This window comes from Dysidea avara, chromosome 13, assembly GCF_963678975.1.
Source record: "Dysidea avara chromosome 13, odDysAvar1.4, whole genome shotgun sequence".
Lineage (NCBI taxonomy): Eukaryota > Metazoa > Porifera > Demospongiae > Dictyoceratida > Dysideidae > Dysidea > Dysidea avara.
Genome location: NC_089284.1, coordinates 132,514 through 154,298, shown reverse-complemented (window position 1 = coordinate 154,298; position 21,785 = coordinate 132,514). Strand labels below are relative to the sequence as shown.

Here is a 21,785-nt window from a genome sequence, read left to right as displayed (position 1 = left end):
AGTAGAGATGTTACAAAGGAATGCTGCTAGATTTGTATTTGGAGATATTTGTGACATTCAAGTGTTACAACCATGCTACACAAACTTCCCTGGCAAACAATGGAAAAGAGAAGAGACAAACTAACTCTAGTAATGTTTTACAAAATTATCAATCATCACGTAGACATCCCTTATGATCACATCCTTCAAATCACTCCTAACTGTAGTTGTAAGAAATATTTACACTTACCCTCCAGAATTGATTCCTATATATTTCCCAGGGCTATTAGATTGTGGAATATCTGATCATGTTGTAGAAACTGACAATATTAACACTTTTAAATCTTACCTAAGTTTAGCTACAAATCATGTACTTTATACTCGTTATTGACGTCTCGTCCATTACACAATATAATAATAATAATGTGAACAGTTTTGTTTGTTCCCCATCAGACATAATGTATGTTGTTGGTTCATTTACTGGTTCATTTACGGTGTGTTCTTCCCACTCTCTCTCCCACCAGCTTGCTGGCTGTGGGCGATGTTAGCTATAAAGAATACACATAACAAGATTTAAATGTAGGACAAGATATATTGTACTGATCATAACACAACTTTTGTTTATGTGCTGCCTCTGTTCTATGTGTTTCCACAAAATCAGATAGTTGTACTAAGTATTATATATGATCACACACATACAAGAGAGTAGTTATAATGTTCAACCATACTGTCTCCTTGTGGATTATATGCGGTAGTTTGAAATTTTTGTACTCTCAAAGTTTTAAGGGTCTGTCACAAAGTACAACTCTCAAAATTACGACCCTGATCTGAGTGTAGGATGCTGCCAAAATTGGCAAACACCTTCACCTTCACTAGATAAGGTGTCAGCATTGCTATCCTTGCAATGATTAATGATGAAGTCATATTGTTGGGCAGCTAGTGTCCACTGGACGAGTAAGCCTTCCATTCACTGACTGGAGAACACTGTAGTGAGGCATGGTCTGTTACTAACTGAACTTTACATCTGAGCTGGTAGTATATTTTTAGACAATACCAAGGGAGAAATGACTTGCAAGATACGGTACTGCCCAAGGGCAACATCGCACTCGCTCACACACGCAACTTTGCTCAAGATTTTAAAAATCACTAATTAAGGGGTGTGGCAACTGTTTCACTCACGAGACAATGTGGCAATTTTTTGTTTACAACAATTGCAGGCGAAACGGTTGTCATGCCCCTTAATTAGCCATTTTTAAAATCTCAAGCAAGTTGCATGTGCGAGCAAGTGCGACGTTGCGTTTGGGCAGTACCGTACTTGTAATACATGCGAGCAACTTGCAAGAAAAGGGACATTTTCCATGTAAGAATCTTGCTTGCAAGACTTGCACATCATTTCTCCCTGGAAAGTGTATCAAATAAGATATCTGGGACATGTATATTCTGAAAAGGGTATAATATGCAACAACAAAAAAATCTGCTGTTTGTGAATGGACCACTCCCACAAATTCCAGTGAGTTACTCGTATCACTGGAGATAATTATATTATTCATCATTTTGCTGACATTGCAGCACCATTGTATACACAAGGATGTTGTGTTCACCTGGAAAGAAGTATGCCAATCAGCTGTTACTAATAAATTAACAGAATACCCTATTCTTACTTATCCAAGCTTTCGCTTATTTGCTGACCAATTTACACTTTTAACAGATACCATTGCTACTGGTATTGGGGCTGTAGGCAGCATACACCAATAGGACACTGTCAACTTCCAAAATAATAGTAATAGTGTGATTCAGAGAGGATGCTTGGCAATTGTGTACCCAGCTAAAATACCTCCTTGCAGAATATATGCTAACCAGGCCCCGGCCTACTATGTCCAAAATTTTACCTATTATGTTTTTGAGCATTGCTCAAAAATTAAGCCTATTATGCTCAAAGTTATGCTTTCAAAATCAAGATTATGCTCTAGAATTGACTGTTTTATTAGAGTATATTAATGTTTTCTGACTGCTGTATTAGAGTAAGTGACTGCTCTATTAGAGTATTTTGATCTTATATTTCTGCAATGTGTGAATAACCAACAAAGAAACGGTTTAATAAGTTCTATTATGTGTTTTTAAATGTGAAAATGCACTAATAATACTATTGGCAGTGATTATTTGCATTCTTTCAGGCACGCGTATCATTTTAATTGAAATTTCAAATATCGTCCCTATTATGCTGGCATTATGCTTGATGCTTTTAGTCACCTGTTATGCTAAATTATGCCAGCATAATTGGCCGGGGCCTACTGCCAACTATTGTCAGGATGTAGAAAAGGACTTAAGGAGGGTGTTACTGAAGATAGTTCCAACCCAAAACTAACACCTGCAGTGTTTGTTTGCATGAAACAGGTGACATCAGGATCAGTGTGAATTATCGTGAACTCATTAGAAGAATTGTTAAGGGTGTATACCCACTTGCTCTCCCAGGTGAAGTACAAAATCAGCTTTCAGGATCTGTGATTTTTTCAGCCGGAGTGGATATTGGCAGTTGCCAGTACATGCAAGCTAAAATTGCTTTCTGGTTTGGGGTTGCTTCAATTCTGCAAATGCTTTGTTCCAGGGTCTGATGGGTAACACTATTCTATGTGACCTTTCAATTGTCATTACATACTTGTATATAAATGATGTATTGACCATGATGTTGTCACCTGCCGCTGACTCCAATCTAATGGATGATTCAGTCATGTTTGCTTCTGTGGAGAAACCCACTGCAACACTTTATTCACTCAGTGAAATTTAGTTTCTTGAATGTTGCCAGTGCCATTTGTGTCTTGATGATTTTCATGCATGGAAGTTAAATCCTGGGGAGTCTCTTACATGATCTAAACAAGATAGCTATGCCTGTCACAGATGCCATGATGTGTAATCCTCTACTTCCACATTGAGTTGTGAGTGGGTTTCCATGCCACATTGGGCAACAATTGCAGTCAAGCGAGGTGCAAGAAATTAGCGACCAGGTGTCAAGTCTAACAGAGCAGGTTGCAGCATTGTCTGTTATGTGCACAAAACAATCTTTCAGTGTTGTCACAGCAAAAATAGTGTTCCAATACTACCTATTCTAATCCTGTCTTTATTCAGTATTGGAACAACTATTTTAAAAAAACTCCCTATAACAAGACAAAACGAACCTCAAATCTATAAATGACTCTAATGCTATTCACTATTGAGGGCTGTGGTCTATTTTTGTTTGAGCCAAGGTAGAATTTTTAGACTATTGGTTCTAACACCTAAACATAGAAAAATTCAGTGTTTTTGCATGAATTATGCAATGTGTGCACTATAGATGCCAGCAACCAGGGTACGTCCAAATGAACCGCACCTTAGCTAGTTGTGTGAGCAGTTTGCAGTGTTGGGCAAGTTACTTTTAAAAGTAACTAGTTACATATTACTTGCAGCTGAACTATTTAGTTAAGTTACATATTACCCATAAAATAAAGTAACTGTAATAATATTACATATTATATTACTTTGTGTCCATAGCCTTAAGCTGTCACGTGTGAAACTACCACCTTATCACGTGACACGAATACGTTGTTGGACAATGTGCAAGTCTTGATATAAGTAAGTAGCTGGTGAATAAGCCTCATTTAGTAGGCTTCATTACTTCGTTGTGGCTAGGCGTTACTCAGTGGGTTACTAACAAGATTAGTAACTTCGTTACTTGTAGTAATAATATTACGTAATATTAGACTCGTTACTGTAACTATGTTACTTAAGTAACGCGTTACATTTGCAAGTAAAGTAACTTGAGTTATATTACCTGTTTTTATAGCGTATTTCGTTATATTACTTTGTTACCACAAAAGTAATAATATTACGTAACGCGTTACATAAGTAGCGCGTTACTCCCAACACTGGCAGCTTGGACATATGGTTTGAGGTTGTCATTGGGGAAAGTATCCAAAGGGGGTAGGGGCATCTAGGACACTCCACCAAGTTAGCTGGTGCCATGGCTACAGCTGTCCAACCCAGAGCTGTCATACAGGGAGTGTTAGACAACAAAGAAGTGGACATAATACTGAACTCCAGTTCTTCATCTGGTTGCATAATTACCTTCTCTTCTTTACTCAGTTCTAACTAAACTGCAAGTGCTTTGCCTTCCAATAAATTGGTATCTTTTTTGCCTTTATGGTATCATACCAATCATTGGCATCACAACAGATTTTGTACTTCTGAAACTACTCCATCAGCTCATTCTCTGAAAATTGTCTTAGTAGACCAATATTCTTGCTGGCAGTAGAAAGTTTCTTCATCGAAATTACTATTGTAACCGTTCCCAGCTACAACATATTTTATGGTGCTAAAAAGCAGATCTTACGATTACGGCGACTGTCAAATTAATTTCATAATTTAAGCGGGCTTGGTGTTATTGTGTTGTGTGTCAGTTGGTAATAGGCTAAAATTGTTGGGAGAACACATAGTAGCGTGTTGACTGGACCAGTACAAGGTCCAAAAAAACACATGTAACAGTACAGGATAACATAAAAATAACACACTTATAATTAGCAACTGCACTTGTACACCAATGCGTAGTTTTGCTCACTAAGAGATATTTTCCTTAACCAAAAATCAGAGCTATCAAACAAATTGTTAACATTTTGTATAAACAAACTACTAGTTTGGCTTCTTGTCTAGGTCCTGATGGAGCCATTTGTAAGAAATAATGTGTCTTGTGTTTGTGATATGAATTTAAAACTTAATTTTGTGACCACATGCACAGTGTCTTATTTTAGGCCGTTTTGTTGTCATATTTCAGCTACTAGAAACATTATTCACAAATCCTCTTGTTAGTCCCTCACGAGTGATGTTCTTCAAACCTTAGAATTGTTAGTAAGTAATTCTCATGGTTCATCATTGGTCTGATTTTTGGTCCATAGTGTTCACTAATTGGCATGAGGAACAACTCAGACAACATTTGAGTTCCATGTTAATTAATGAGAAGGTAAGAATGCGTAAACGTTTGGTAACAATGGAGTAAGAAAAATCTAATCCAAAACAACCAAGCTGTATAAAAGAGTGCAGCCCTCAGAAAGGCTATGGTGAAAAAAGATAATTATGAAATCCAAGGTGGCAGCCAAGAAATGGCTGTGATGGTAGGTTAATGGTAAAATTTTAATAACGACAATTCAGGTGAATTTGGTGCCACTTGGTCTTGGCACAAAATTCACCTGAATTGTCATTATTAAATTTTTACCATTAACAACCATTTCTTGGCCGCTACCTTGAATTTCATATCTTTTTTTTCACCACAGCCTTTCTGAGGGTGCACTCTTTTTTACAGCTTGGCTTGTCTGTTTTGGATTAGATTTCACTTCTTTTTGTATTTGTATACCCCAAAGCCAACCCATGGCCAGCTTTAGGGATTTTTAACCTTTTTTTACCACAGCAAGAAGAAAATAATGAAGCAGATTTTAAATACTTTAACTAATCCAGATTTTATCATTAAATATACAAATTATATATATAATACATACATTTATTACATGTCAATTACTCCCTACGGATAACTTGTTTGCAGCTGATCTCTCTACTGGGTGACTGGAAATGTAGCTGAACTCTCTACAGGGTGATTTGCTTGTAGATGAACTCTCTACAGGATTCTCTCTACAGGATAACTTGTTTCTAGCTGATATCTCTGCAGAGTTATCTGTAGAGGTGTGCAATTATCTAGATATCCGATTATCTAGATATCATAAGACTTATCGAAATAAGGATAATAAGTTTATTTATCTAGATAATAGTAAACTACCGTAAATTACTTGTATACCAAAGAATATCCGATGGTGTAGACACCTCCAGCTCTCCCACCACTGGGCACAGTGTCAAAACTAACATTTAAAAAAAATTTACACTTCAAATTGTAATTTGCTTACTTCACTGGTTACATTTTTAATAAAATAAATACTTGTTTCAATTATCTAGATATGTTAGATAATCGAGGTAAGTTCAAAAGGAAATATTGAGATAAGTCTAAGCTTTTCATCGCACACCTCTAGTTATCTGTTTGTAGCTGAACTCTCTACAAGGTAACTTCTTCTAGCTGATATTTTTACAGGGCAATTTGTTTGTAGCTGGATTCTCTACAGGGTGATTTGTTTGCAGCTGAACTCTCTACATGGTAGTTTCTTTGTAGCTGAACTCCCTACAATGTGACTTCTTCTAGCAGAACTTTCTACAGGGTGACTTGTTTCTAGCTGATCTCTCTCTACAGGGTGACTTGTTTCTAGCTGAACTCTCTACATGGTGGTTTCTTTGTAGCTGAACTCTCTACAAGGTGACTTCTTCTAGCTGATCTCTATACAAGGTGATTTGTTTGTAGCTGAACTGTCTACAGGTGATTTGTTTGTAGCTGAACTCTCTACAAGGTAATCCTTCTAGCTGATCTCTCTACAGGATGACTTATTTCTAACTGAACTCTCTACAGGGTGATCCATTCATAACTGAACTCTGTACAGAGTGATTTGTTTGCAACTGAACTCTCTACATGGTAATTTCTTTGTAGCTGAACTCTCTCTCTACAAGGTGACTTCTTCTAGCTGAACTCTCTACAGGATGATTTGTTTGTAGCTGAACTCTCTATAGGGTGGTTTTTTGTAGCTGAACTCTCTACAAGGTGACTTCTTCTAGCTGATCTCTCTACAAGGTGACTTGTTTCTAGGTGATCTCTCTACAGGATTCCTTGCCTGTAGCTGAATTGTCTATCAGATTAACTGTTTGTAACTGAATTCCCTACAGAATAACTTTCAATGTAATATAATTCTACAATGGAGTAAGTTATAAACGCAGCTGAATGCTCTATTAGGGTGACTGTTCTATTAGAGTATCTCGATCTTGTATTGCTACACGTAGTTGCCTTTCGAATCATAACTCAGTGGTTTGTAGTCCGATTCTTCTGTACTACTGCAAGGACTTTCTATAATGATTATTCCAGCTACATACTGATTTTCAGCTTGTTGCTATAAGCGGTTTGCCTGGTAGACGTGAAAACTAATAGTTTTATTCATAAAAATCGATTGCATAATTTTGACACAAGTTGGGTTTTGTGTCATATCTCCATGGTCTTTATCTCGATTCCTTTCAATCCACAAAAAGGCACTCCTACAATGGTTACTCCTACAATGGTTACTCCTACAATGGTTACTCCTACAATGGTTACTCCATCTACATATGAAGTTTCAACTCAATCCTCCAAGTGGTTTACCCTGTAGACATGAGTACCTTCGACCTTATTTTACGCAAATAATTGGTCATAACTCTGTGGATGTTCATCCAATTCCTTCCATAGTTGGTACTTAGATCCGCCGTAATGAGCCGTTTAAGTGTGCCAAATTGCAGCCCGATCCGAACACGCATGTATTTTATAGCAGATTTTGCGAAGTGTGCGAAATGAAGAAAAAACGAAGAAATTAAACTGACATTTTGTTCGCTCATATCTCGGAAATGTCTGGAGCAATTTCCTTCAAATGTGATATGTAGACTCCCCTTACTGGCCAGCACTTCTGTCACAAAAGTGGTTCCAATTGGATTAGGGATCACAGAGCTACATAGGTGTGAAAACTGCATCTACGTTCTTCCTGTTAACCCTTTAAGGACCGCTGCCGTAATATTATGTCCAAAGTAGGTATTGCTCGAAAGACCAGCGCCGTAATATTACGTCCAAGATTATTGGCAGTAAACAAGAGCTATAACTCCACAACAAATGAAGCTATTAGATCGAAACAGGGGCCACTGTATTCGCCATTCATAGGCGATTCTTTTGATATATTAGGCCAACTTATCACACAAAACTAAGCCTGTGTAAAATTCCTAACAAAGTACAAACATTTAATATTTGCACAACAATAAAACTAACCTTGTAGAAATCACTCCATAACTTTGGCTGTGTTCATCGTATTAACTTCAAATGAAGCTCAGAGTGCTCACTATTTAGAGGCGAATAATTTGATATACAAGATCACGTGATGCGGTTTTAAAAAACTAAAATGGCGGACTGTTTTTATTGATTGTGTCACGAAGAAATCGATCGCGTGTAGGTGTTTGAAACTCACCTTAGTGCTTTTAAGACATTGGTTCTACGCTTTGGTAAGTTAGATAATGTTGTTTATTATTGTCAGGCAAGTCTTTTAGTATAATTTGTTATACAATTGAGCACTTGTAGGGGCTTTGTCAATGCTATAAACTTATTCTATTTTTTTAAAACACTAAATGTGCAATAATCATAAAACGTGTGGGCTTTCAGGGTAGACTATGCACACAATTTTTGGTCCTTAAAGGGTTATGGTGTGGCGCGCCGGCTTCTTGGGCTGCACTACACACTACCGTGTGTCTTGATCAAAACCTGAAATCACGAAAAATGATTTATAGTATACATGTGGGTTTGCAGTATCCCGTAACCTCAGTATGTACATAAATACATAATTGTGACCGGATTTGCGAAAAGGGGTCTTCCACATACATCCAATTTACGAACTTTGGCAATTCATAACTTCAAATTGGAATAAGTTATTGCCTAGAACGTCGGACAGTAGTGGGCAATAACATAGATTAATGGATGTAGAAAAGTTCAAATTTGTATCTTTCTTGAACACAAAGTTATGGTCTTCCAAGTTCATAGAATTGGATGTGTGTGGAAGACCCCTTTTCACAAATCTGGTCACAATTATTACAATCAATCCTGCGATTATAACCAATAATAAAATGTGACCGGATCTGCAAAAACCCGACATAATGGCACGTTTTTCAAATTCTTTATTATTGAATCTTTATAATCTACTTAGCCAAGTGTATGCTCTGGCCAAGTTTTAGCCTTGTATGCCAACAACTTTTGGAGTTACAGCCCTACAAAGTAGCAGCAACAGAAAGATCAATTTTTACAGCAAGTATTGGGAAAATAAATTACATGCGTTTACAAAAATGGCTGTAACTTACGACCGCAATGCAGTACAGAGTTGCAACTTGCACCATTGTGTTCGCCATGAATAGGGGAGTCCATTACTGGGTAAGTTTTATCTTCTATTACCATTCTTCACTACATACAGAGACGGAATCAGGGAAGAAAAATCGATCGCGTACAATCGTTTCGACGTGACGTAAACAAACTACCATAACTTACATATCCTTTAGCCTACTGCAGGTAAACAAAGATTTTTAAACTCCTCTTGAGTATGCGAATAAGATGATATCCAGGGTTTTACCATTAGACCCTTTCTTCACAAAGAACAAAGCGTTTAAACATTTTACGATTTTTTTTCCGATTACGCAAATATTTTACCCATTGCAATCAATGGCTTATACTGAAAATTTAGGCTTGCACCATTATGTTGGGTTTTCGAAGATCCAGTCACAAATTAATAAGGTATGCATTATTGTTGTCTAGAGGGATAAACCAATGGCCAATGGGCTATTAAACATTCAGGAGAGTACTTTTGGAATTTTAACAATACACAGCAAGAAGAGCAAAATGATTTGTGCAATGCCTATATGGAAAATAAATTACAAGAGTTTATTAATTTAATCAATCATATGTCACTAGCACACAATGGACTCTAGTTCTTGTTTGTTACATTAGAGTAATCCAAACATGTTGCTGTCAGACCTTCAGTGCAGGCCACTGTAAAGCTGTGAAGCAAGAGATGAATGATGGTAGCTATTACAGGATAGCTTGGTGTGAAATCCCTACTTTGGCATGGTATAACAATTATTTTGTGTTCAGTGCCGAAGTAGGGATTTCCCACCGAGCTATGCTGTAGTAGCTAGCATCATTCATCTCTTGCTTTACTACTTTTATTGCTTGGATCCCTACTTTATTTTTAAATTTATAATTTTAAATATACTAGTTTTTTGCTAAAGCATACAGTATAAACATGTGACTGTTCTATTAGGATGACTGCTGTATTAGAGTATCTTGAGTCAGCCTGCAAATATGTGTGCTTGCCCTAAAAAGGGTGTGGTTTTGATCAATTACTCGAATCAGCATTCCAACTTGAAGGTTTATGGTCACTGAAATACAGCTAGCGTAAAAGGGGTGTGTCATCAGTGGTTTTAATCGATAGATCGACAATATGTAGAATGAAGAATGGGTGTGATACTTGTGACCTATCGTGAAAGCTGTCTAGTACCAGTACCTCCGTACAGTAGCATGGTGTAGTCTAAGCACCTTAAGTAATCTTGTGGCGTCTATTATGCTGCTTAAAGAAAGTGTTGATACGGAAAATTAATGCCTCGATATGGTTTCGTTGGATGAAGAAGACAAGCAACCTGATTGAAGAAAAAAGAAAAGACAAGGCACATAGGGCACACACTCATCGGAACCCCAAAAGGCACCACATCCCACTGGTGAGTTTGTTATTGTGGCGTAAAATGGTGGCCGTGCACTGTTTTGTTTGGCTTCTAGGCTTGCGACTGTGGTCAGAAGGGCAGTCAGGCAGTCAGTATAAAATTCAAATATTGGTGATTTTTTTAAAATTCTGTATCCAGCCACTTGTAAGTGTTTTGTTGAATTTAATGCTGTTTTATGTATTACCATATAGCAGGTTATTTTCGAAACAGAAAATTTTGCACATCTGAATTTCGAAGGATTTTAATTTCGAAGAGTGCATATTTCGAAGTCCGGGTGGATTTCAAATAAACGGAAATTCGTGTCACAAAATATGAAAGATGGGTGAATGTTTGCCAAAGCTTACTTAGTGATGGAATAATCCCCATCCCTGTGCACTGGAGAGAAGACTGAGGGAGTCTCAAGTGGAGTAAATTCACTGGCTTAATCGTGCCCGATCATAGCTAGCTATCTACCATACTGATTCTAGAGCAGATGCAGAGACGGCATCAATTCCCATTCTGGATCACCTGTTTTCTGGTTATTGGCACAGTAATGATGCAGTTTACCCTTTATCATCAGTAATATTGAGCTAAAACTCGAGGAATACACAAGCGAATCACCACTGAGAAGTTGGATCGTTGCTTTCTTGTTTCACTTGTGGAAATTTATTTTTGAAGAATAACTGCACATGGGAATTTATTTTCGAAGAGAAGGGTCTCTTCTAAATATCCAAAAATAAAAACCTTTCGAAAATTACCAGCTATACGGTACATGGACTAGTACTATTCCTGATTTTCGTCTTGTAAGATATCTCTAGGATGATTTTTAAAGGCGGAATTTGGGCAGAGCGCAAAAGTTTCACCGGGATTCCTACTTAAACGGAACGACTGTACCGTTTGATAATTCGTCAAGGCATTCCAATAGGCCTATATTCACTCATACTACCAAACAGAAGGCTGTTCAAGCTTAGAAAGGGAGACGATAAAGTTACGTTTCACCACAACACATACATCTCACATTTGCTTTGTAGTACAGAAATGAAGCAGGTCACTCACCATGAAGATCATAACGCAGTTTGAGAAAATTGCAGTTGGGTTTTCACTGAGTGAGCCATAAATATTCTGCGCTTTTTAATGGACATTTATTTCCTGGATGTCTTGTACAATTTCAGAAGGCCAGTCATAGCCATCACGCCTAATCTATGCACTACAGTTTATTTATTTATGGATAAAACAATGTATACACATTAGGCCTGAGGCCTTTCACAATCCTATTACAGACCAATAATTGTCTAATCTAGATTTAAAAGAGTTAATTGTGGGTGCTGTGATAACAAAACTAGGTAAGTCATTCCACTGATCAATTATCCGATGGCCGAAAAAGTTCTGTCTTATTGAAGTTCTGGCTCTTTGTTTGTAAAGTTTTAGATGGTGTCCTCTATTACTGGTGGTGGTGTTCAAGATAAAAAGACTCTCTTAGCCAGTATGTAATGTAAATTATACAATTAGGTAACTATTTTAATCATTTTCGTGTCTAACAATATCTAACCAATTTTCTAGTAACATGCAGCTCATATTTCATATACTTAGCAAAGTATTTCAAAAATGTGTCTGTAGCAAAGTTGCGTAGTATCTGCACATACAAAGCAATGTTGAAGATTGAGAGGATGCCTGGTGATGACCAGTCTTTGAGGTGCTTTATTGTACATGTATATACTTAACTTGTATTACTGCACGTGTTTATCTTTAAAGAATTGATGAGTTCTACTCGTTTTATGATGTTCAAAGATTAAGTTGGAGTAGGGTGTGTTCAATTAACACTTTGTTTAGCATAACTTTAGTGTATATATATATATGTATATAGGTGACAGGTTATGGTGAGAAGGTTCGCTGGTACTTAATCCTGCCTGACCCTATCTCTTCAAAGATGAGAATTCTGACAAAAGTTGTAAATAGTATCTACTTTAAAGTTTTTATGAGTAAGTATTCAAACAGGTGCATTGAAATAATATATACATATATGTTTTTACAGACTTTGTTATTCTTAGCAACATGATTTTGTTCTTTGTATCTACTTCAAATATTGACAGTATGTGAAGTAGTCATGTATCAATGTTTACTGGCAGTATGTATTCCATATCCCTGCCATGTACATATTTATGATTGCACATTTATGCATGGCCTTTTGTGTTATTCCGGCAGCACCAGCTCACAGATTTGAAGAATCTCATCATGAGCTTGATATCAATTTTGTCTACATAGGCAGTAAGTGATAGATCATACTTGGAGGTTTCTTTGGTGAATTTCTTTGTATTGTATAGTTTATTTAGCAGAGACAGTGTTGAAACTAATTGCCTTGGGTCCTGTGCACTACTTCAGATCTTACTGGAATAAGTAAGTAATATGTAATGATGATAATGTTTTCTCATCAGTACATGACAAGTACATGGTCTATCAGACAGTTTGGTCATTTTCACTAGATAAAATACCATTTTATTCACACAGTTTACACACATATTAACACGTTGTGTATATTTGTATGGCTATTCCACAGGTCTGTCCAAGGTGTACTCTATAGCTGGAACCATAGATAGAGAAGTGCTTGACTGCTCTATTAGGATATTTAAACATTCTATTAGAGTATAATATTGATCTTTTCTCACAGTTTTCACCCCTACTCCAAGAAGAATTTCAGCAATCTTATTCTGAGGGGGGACTAAACCCCCCACCCACTGCTTATGCTCACAGCACATGCTCAACAGTGCACTTAATTTTGGAATGTGACAAGCAGGATTATTAAATAGTTGTTGTGTTATTGTTGCAGTTTTGACTTCACAGTGATCATGATTAGTTTTATAACTCAATTATTTGAAATTGGTGTTGAGAAATTGATCTTTGTAATTCCACTAAGATTCCTAAGGTGCATAATTTATGTATAAATCAATGTTTGTACACACATGCTATTGTTATATATACAGAGAATAAAATGCATTGAGTGGTATTATGCACACTTAACTACAATGATTATACTATAGACTAATTCGATTTAACAAAAGACTACGAGCCATCTTCAACACACTGGCAATCCTAATGCCTCGCATTGTCAGTATTGTTATACTGCTAATATTGGTGTACTATTTTTATGCCATTATTGGAATGGAAGTATTCAGAGGAAAAGTATACCAAGGCTGCTGCAAGTTAGTCTCTTTTGATGTGCATGTACGTATGCATGTATGTATATGTATGTATGTATATACAGGCACGTATGTATGTATGTGTGTGTACGTGCGTGCGTGCGTGTATGTATGTATGTATGTTTGTATGTAACACTTTCACACCTCAGATCAAAGGAGCCACCTGGGCTATATTTCGTATGCAGCCCAGCTAGCCGGGTTACATACAAAATGTGGCAGAACTACAACTAGCAGTGTTTATATAGATGTTGAGGCCAAAATCAATTGTGGGGATCGATTAACCCTTTAAGTACCGCTGCCGTAATATTACATCCAAAGTAGGTATTGCTTGAAAGACCAGCGCCGTAATATTACGTCCAAGATTACTGGCAGTAAACAAAGAGCTATAACTCCGCAACAAATGAAGCTATTAGATTGAAACAGGGGCCATTGTATTCGCCATTCATAGGCGGTTCTTTTGATATATAAGGCCGACTTATCACGCAAAACTAAGCCTGTGTAAAATTCCTAACAAAGTACAAACATTTAATATTTACACAATAAAACTAACCTTGTAGAAATCGCTCCATTACTTTGGCTGTGTTCATCGTATTAACTTCAAATGAAGCTCAGAGTGCTCACTATTTAGAGGCAAATAATTTGATATACAATATCACGTGATGCGGTTTTAAAAAATAAAATGGCGGACTGTTTTTATTGATTGTGTCACGAAGAAATCGATCACGTGTAGGTGTTTGAAACTCACCTTAGTGCTTTTAAGACATTGGTTCTACACTTTGGTAAGTTAGATAATGTTGTTTATTATTGTCAGGCGAGTGTTTTAGTATGATTTGTTATACAATTGAGCACTTGTAGGGGCTTTGTCAATGCTATAAACTTATTATATTTTTAAAAAACACTAAATGTGCAATAATCATAAAACGTGTGGGCTTTCAGGGTAGACTATGCACACAATTCTTGGTCCTTAAAGGGATAAATTATTAATACTCACATGATTAGGATGCACGACTTGGATTTTGCCATGAAAACCACTCACACAAGAGAGCGTTTTGTTATCCTTACCATCCTATGAGTTGCAAAACTTTGGGTTAAAGTGAAAACTAGTGCTATATATTATTCACCAATCATTTCCGCATGGACATACTCACATCACGAAGCTACCACTCTTGATGGAGTAATCACTCTACAAGCAAGCTTACCTATCTAGCCTTTAGTGAACTTTGTACTTTTCCATAAATGATTCAATAGCACTGATAAAAACTCTCGTAACCAAAATTCTCCATGATATCTTTAGGATATGTCTATACACCATAACCTAATGTAACCAGAACGTACTAGCTGCTGACCCACAATCAAAAATTTTAGGTATGCATATATAATACATCCAGTGGCTGCATTCATATTGGCCTGGGTGATTGATTGCCCTGTATGGGCTATCAGCCTGATAAGTGTTACTATACATATTAGCTGTAACACAGGGCATTCGGGCTTTGCCTAGGCACCGGCCGATTATGCCGGCATAATTTAAAGCATAAAAGGTGACCAAAAGCATCAAGCATAATGCCAGCATAATAGGGACGATATTTGAAAATTAATTAAAATGCGCCAATACGCGCGCCTGAAAGAAAGCAAATATTCCCTGCTAATAATATTATTAGTGCATTCCATGTTTAAAAACACGTAATATAACTTATTAAACCGTTTCTTTGTTGGTTATTCACACTTTGCAGAAATAAGATCGAGATACTCTAATAGAGCAGTCACTTACTCTAATACAGCAGTCAGGAAAGGCTGATATACTCTAATAAAACAGTTAGTTCTAGAGCACAATCTTGATTTGAAAGCATAATTTTGAGCATAATAGGCTTAATTTTTGAGCAATGCTCAAAAGCATAATAGGCAAAATTTTGGGCATAATAGGCCGGTGCCTAGCTTTGCCTGATATGTATGCCCTCATTCCCATTTTACAACTATTACATGTATGTGCATGTATGTATGTATGTATGTATGTATGTATGTATGTAGTATGTATGTATGCATGTATGTGTATGTACATACTTTTAAAATATCAATTTATCATCAAAATATTGGGTAGCATAAATGGCCATTGAAAATTAATGACACAAATGTTTTATAAGCAGTGAGAAAATTGTGTTTGTAAAATGAGCCAGAAACGTTTAGGTGCAGTATCGATGCATTTTGGCAGTAATACATCATTCACAGTGGTGTACTTCTGTTAATGGGCTAATGGTGTGGGCTTGCACAAGCATATGTACAGTATATTGCTGTACAACATTGTACAACTGTAGACATGTGTTTATTTTATTTATTTATTTTATTATTGATACTGTGTAGAACTCCATTATGGAGTATAAAGCACAGATACACACAAGAAAACATACATAAGCAGAAAGCATACAACATTTTAGTCTATAGCTGGGTTAATACAAAAAAGTCTACAATCCTTTTCTTAAAGTAATCTATATTGCTTGCTTCAATTGTAGTAGCTGGGAGGCTGTTCCATATTAATAGTGGCAGGAAAAATGACTGAGAATACACGTTTAAGTGAGCTGACACCTGTCTGAATCTTTGAGAGTGCCCTCTTGTACATGTAGTTATTGACATAGGAAGGTGGTGACTGGGAATGGAAATTTCATTATGCAAAATTTTAAAAGCATGATAACCTGTGAGAGTTTTCACCTACATTCCAAAGACGTCCATCCAAGTGAGTTCAACATCCCTGTGACACTAGATATAAAGCCATAATTGCCGGTCACAAATCTTGCAGCTCTATGCTGCACCGATTCAATGTTTGTATTCGTAAACAGTGACCACACAACACTAGAGTATTCCACAACTGATCTTACCATAGATTTGTAACAGGCTTTTTCACTCTAGCTGGGCAAGAACTAATGCTTCTTTGTAAAAAACCTTTAACTTGGTTAGCTTTATTAACAGTTTTCTTACTATGTCCATTAAATGTTAAATGCTCATCCAGAATAACTCCCAAATACTTTGCATTAGACACTGACCTCACCTCCTAATAGTAGTACAAAAGTAATTTATATATATACACAGGAGCGCAATGAATCCTATGGACAAGGGAGCATGTAACTCCATAAAGAACGAAATTCAAGCATGGCTGCCGTGTACTATAATTAGTAGCTTTTAAAACTTTCTAATTAGGATATTATGTGGAGGTGCATGCTCTAATACATCACGTTTCCGCTGCAATGAAGTGAAGCTATGGAAACGAAGTTCAGTGGCTATGGTGGCACGACTGAGGAATAGTAGCTCAGGCTTAGCAGGACAGTCTTTCTACAGTTGATAATCACGCAAAATTACTCCGCTGACTATTCCAAGCTTTACCTTTGACTCGACGATCTTCCTATCAAAGCAACTTTACTACCTTCACACTAGACAATGGAGTAGAAGCCCATTCAATGCATCCCTGTTGTGCGTGAGAATGATGTAACCAGTTATATACATAGTAACACCAGATGCCATGTTTGAATTTCACCCGTAGTATTGGTAGTGTATGGAGTTACACGTTACCAGGAGTAGCTAGGAGTAGCGCTAAACTGATTTGGCCATTAGTGTTAACAATATTACTCACTATTTTAGTTTATTCATGGTTAGTAAGGTAAGTAGTTTAGTGCAGTTGAATTGTCTTTATATTGCTGTTTTGACACCTGGCGCGATGTTACACGCACGTAGTGACTGGGCGTGGCACTTAATTGACTAGACCATTATAGCACTATAAACATATTCACTGCTTTAGTTTATTCATGGCTAGTATAGTAAGTACTTTATAGTATTACTTAAGTTTCATTATTAGCTGTTCAGCTCACATTTGGGTTTCCGTGTTTAATTGCATATCCACAATCGAAGCGATCTGCATGCTTGTGTTGATACACTTATGTTGGGCCTCTCAGCAGCACCTTGTCATTGCTCTTACGACATTATCCACAATCGAAATTCACATGGTCCCATATAAATACACTCACAAAGCATTCCAGCAGTTTCTCCACGCTTACAGGAGAATCACCCAAGTGGAATATGTGACCGTCTCAGCAAAAGTCCGACTTGATCGCACAATTAAATTTTTTGTATTCACTCAGCATTATTAGCAATGACCATGGAATGATCACCAAAGTTTCAGCCTTCTGTGGTGTGTAGTTTTGAAATTATATTGCTAGCCAGTAGGAAGAGTAAGATAATCGATTTGTACAGCGACTATACTGAAAATAAACTACAGGAGCTTACATTCGCAGTCATAACTTCCATTTGGATTAGTCTACAAGGTTGCAATTTGGCTTAAAATGTTCACCATGGATCAGCACATCAGCCACAGTATAGTGTTAGCCCAGTAGACACTTGTGCATATGGATATGAAAGCGGTTTGTAGAAGAAACGATGACAATCTTGTTTATGTTTACCGCATCGTAAACAAACGCATGTGACATATATACCATTGAAGCTACAAAAACGAAACAAAAGTTTTCGAACTCTCCATGAGCAGGCGAATAAGATGGTATATAGTTTTAATTGATTTGAGTCTTGCTTCTTTGCCCGATAAAAACTTGCATATTTTTTTGTAGCATGGGCGTATTTTTAAATTTCGTTTTTCTCGATACGCATGCTTGTGCAAACAAATCGGGTTTTTGCTGAGACGGTCACATACATTAGTTGTAACATGGGCACTTGTAATTTGCCTGAAATATACGCACTTGCACTCGGGCTGCGCCCTCATGCTTGTGCGTATATTTCAGGCAAATTACTTGTACCCATGTTACAACTACTACATATATATATTTTTTACAAAATTAAACTTAAAAGCATAACTATTAAATTACAGACCTGAAGGTCTACCAGTGTCTTGCACTGATAGCCATAATTAATTACCTACAAATTACAATTAGCTATATATATATATATATATATATATATCTAATTCAAAACAGCCAAACTGTAAAAAAGAGTGCAGCCCTCAGAAAGGCTATGGTGAAAAAAGATATGAAATCCAAGGTGGCGGCCAAGAAATGGCTGTGATGGTAGGTTAATGGTAAAAAATTTAATAATGACAATTCAGGTGAATTTGGTGCCAAATCCTAGTGGAGGAGGCAATGCAAATTCACTTGAATTGTCGTTATTAAAATTTTTACCATTAACCTACCATCACAACCATTTCTTGGCTGTCACCTTGGATTTCATACCTTTTTTCACCATAGCCTTTCTGAGAGCCGTAGTCTTTTTTTACAGCTTGGCTGTTTTGGAGTAGATTTAACTTCTTTTTGTATTTGTATACCCCAATGATAGGCCGGCTTTAGGGCTTTTTTAACCTATCTTTTTTTCTTTACCACAGGAAGAAGAAAAAGATGAAAGAGATTTTAAATACTTTAACTAATTCAGATTTTATCAGTAAATGTACACATAATTCATACATTTATTACATGTCAATTATTCCCTATGGATAACTTGTTTGCAGCTTATCTCTCTACTGGGTGACTTGATATGTAGCTGAACTCTTTACAGAGTGATTTGCTTGTAGATGAACTCTCTACAGGATTCCCTCTACAGGGTGACTTGTTTCTAGCTGAACTCTCTGCAGGGCTATCTGTTTGTAATTGACTTTCTACAGGGTGATTTGGTTTGTAGCTGAACTCTTTACAAGGTGATTTCTTTCTTACTGATCTCTCTATATGATTACTTTGTCTCTAAAGGGTGATTTGTTTTTGTAGCTGAACTCTCTACAAGGTGATCTTTCTAGCTGATCTCTCTACAGGATTACTTTGTCTCTAGAGGGTGATTTGTTTTTGTAGCTGAACTCTCTACAGGATGATCCTTCTAGCTGATCTCCACAGGATGACTTGTTTGTAGGTGAACTCTCTAAGGATGATCTGTTCGTAGCTGAACTCTGTACATAGTAATTTCTTTGTAGCTGAACTCTCTCTACAAGGAGTCTTCTAGCTGATCTCTCTACAGGGTGATCTGTTCGTAGCTGAACTCTCTACAGAGTGATTTGTTTGCAGCTGAACTCTCTACATGGTAGTTTCTGTGTAGTTGAACTCTCTCTACAAGATGTCTTCTTCTAGTTGATGTTTCTAAAGGGTGATTTGTTTGTAACTGTACTCTCTACAGGGTGATCTGTTCGTAGCTGAACTCTCTACAGGGTGATTTGTTTGCAACTGAACTCTCTACATGATGGTTTCTTTGTAGCTGAACTCTCTACAAGGTGACTTCTTCTAGCTGATCTCTCTACAGGATGACTTGTTTCTAGGTGAACTCTCTACAGGGTGACTTGTCTGCAGCTGAATTGTCTATCAGATTAACTGTTTGACCTACAGAATAACTTGCAATGTAATATAATTCTATAATGGAGTAAATTATAAACGTAGCTGAATGCTCTATTAGGATGACTGTTCTATTAGAGTATCTCGATCTCGCATTTGCTACATGTAGTTGGCTTTCGAATCATAACTTAGTGGTTTGTAATCCGTTTCTTCTATACTACTGCAAGTACTTTCTATGATGATTATTCCAGCTACATGCTGATTTTCAACTCATTGCTCTTGGTTTGCCTAGTGGACGTGAAAACTAATAATTTTTCTTTTAATTCATAAAAAACGATCGCATATATTTGACACAGGTTGGGTTTTGTGTCATATCTCCATGGTCTTTATCTCGATTCCTTTCAAACCACAAAAAGGCACTCCTACAATGGTTACTCCATCCACACATCAACTTTCAACTCATTCCTCTAAGGGATTTACCGTGTAGGCGTGACTGACCTTCGACCTTATTTTACACAAATAATCGGTCATAACTCCGTGAATATTCATCGGATTCCTACCAAGGTTCGTACTGAGATCCACCCTAATGAGCCCTTAACGTGTGCCAAATTTCAGCCCAATTGGAACACGCATTTGTGTCTTATGGTGGATTTTGCGAAGTGTGCAAAATGAAGATGAAGAAAAAATGAAGGAATTAAAATGAAATTTTGTTTGCTTGTAGCTGGAGCAATTTTCTTCAAATGTTGTCTGTAGACTACCCTACCTGGCTGTCACTTCTGTAGCAAATTTGGTTACAATCGGATTAGGGATCACAGAGCTACATAGGTTTTAACATTTGGAGTAGGGGCAACGGAAGTAAAAGTACATAGGTCAAAATTATTAACAAAGTGATTCCATAAATAATTTTTGAGTTTAAATTTGATAGTTTGGAAGGTTTGGGATAGGTAAATTGGTGGTAAACTGTTCCACAATCTGGGTATAGAGTAAAAATAGGAATTCAGTACACTGATTTTAGATGCTGTCATGTGCCTGAGTTTATATCCCGCTGATCTTGTGGGTTCAGAGACAAATTCTACAAAGTTTATTATGTTGAACTATTCAGATGGAAATTTTACTGACTTTTAACATGCTGATTGGTGTGGAAACACCCCAGGGCAGTGTGCACTCGACATATTTGAGCAGTGCATACCCCCAGGGTGCAATCACCACTTACCATGTATTTAGTATGTGTGCATACAAGATAGACACAACTATATAATGTTTTCCTAGCTATACACACCACCCATCCACTGCACCTAGCTCTATTGCCTACTTTTCCTAGCTCTAACCACAATAACATTTTCCACAAAGCCATAAAGTGTACGCAACAACACCAAACAAACAAACAAAACACTCATGCAAATATCTACCACATAACATTACACCATTGCATTAAATATACATAACAGCACAGAACACAAATAACATTCATACAGATATCTATACACAAGTACTTTGGGGAAAGGGCAACTGAGGAAATTGTTGGAGTAGGGTGTAATAACTTTTGCACAAGCCACGCAAACAAGCATTGTGGGTATGGCATAACTGGATTTACAGTTGACCACGAAGCAAAGATGTGTTCCAATTAGTACAAGATTGCAGCAACGCACCATATACGCATAGCAACACAACGTGATAGCAGCAACCAATGAATAATCTTATAAGTTAAATTTAGCGTAATTGGTTTGGTTTGGCCATGCACAGATAATTAGCACTCCATACACCCAATTTCTCCCCAAACTTCCTCAGTTCCCTATCACCCTGTTATAGCAACACTCTACCATATTAGCTGGTAATGCACACACATAAAGGGAAATAATGCATATATCCAATGGGCAAATATCTATAAAACATGCAAGGTGAAATTATGCGCATTAGGAATATGTAACAGTCATAAGTAATGATGCTTGTTGCAGCA

General features: G+C 37.0%; 1 protein-coding gene across 1 annotated transcript in view; it reads left to right on the top strand.

The window, feature by feature from the left end:
• The window catches only part of LOC136242644 (two pore calcium channel protein 1-like), a 109,183-nt gene that overhangs the window by 34,632 nt on the left and 52,766 nt on the right, over positions 1 to 21,785 (top strand). The window contains exons 12-19 of the mRNA XM_066034089.1: positions 11,959 to 12,034; positions 12,094 to 12,145; positions 12,206 to 12,320; positions 12,374 to 12,430; positions 12,544 to 12,606; positions 12,663 to 12,735; positions 13,166 to 13,261; positions 13,377 to 13,538. Coding sequence (XP_065890161.1) covers positions 11,959 to 12,034; positions 12,094 to 12,145; positions 12,206 to 12,320; positions 12,374 to 12,430; positions 12,544 to 12,606; positions 12,663 to 12,735; positions 13,166 to 13,261; positions 13,377 to 13,538 — 694 coding nt within the window. The remainder of the gene's footprint in view (positions 1 to 11,958; positions 12,035 to 12,093; positions 12,146 to 12,205; positions 12,321 to 12,373; positions 12,431 to 12,543; positions 12,607 to 12,662; positions 12,736 to 13,165; positions 13,262 to 13,376; positions 13,539 to 21,785) is intronic.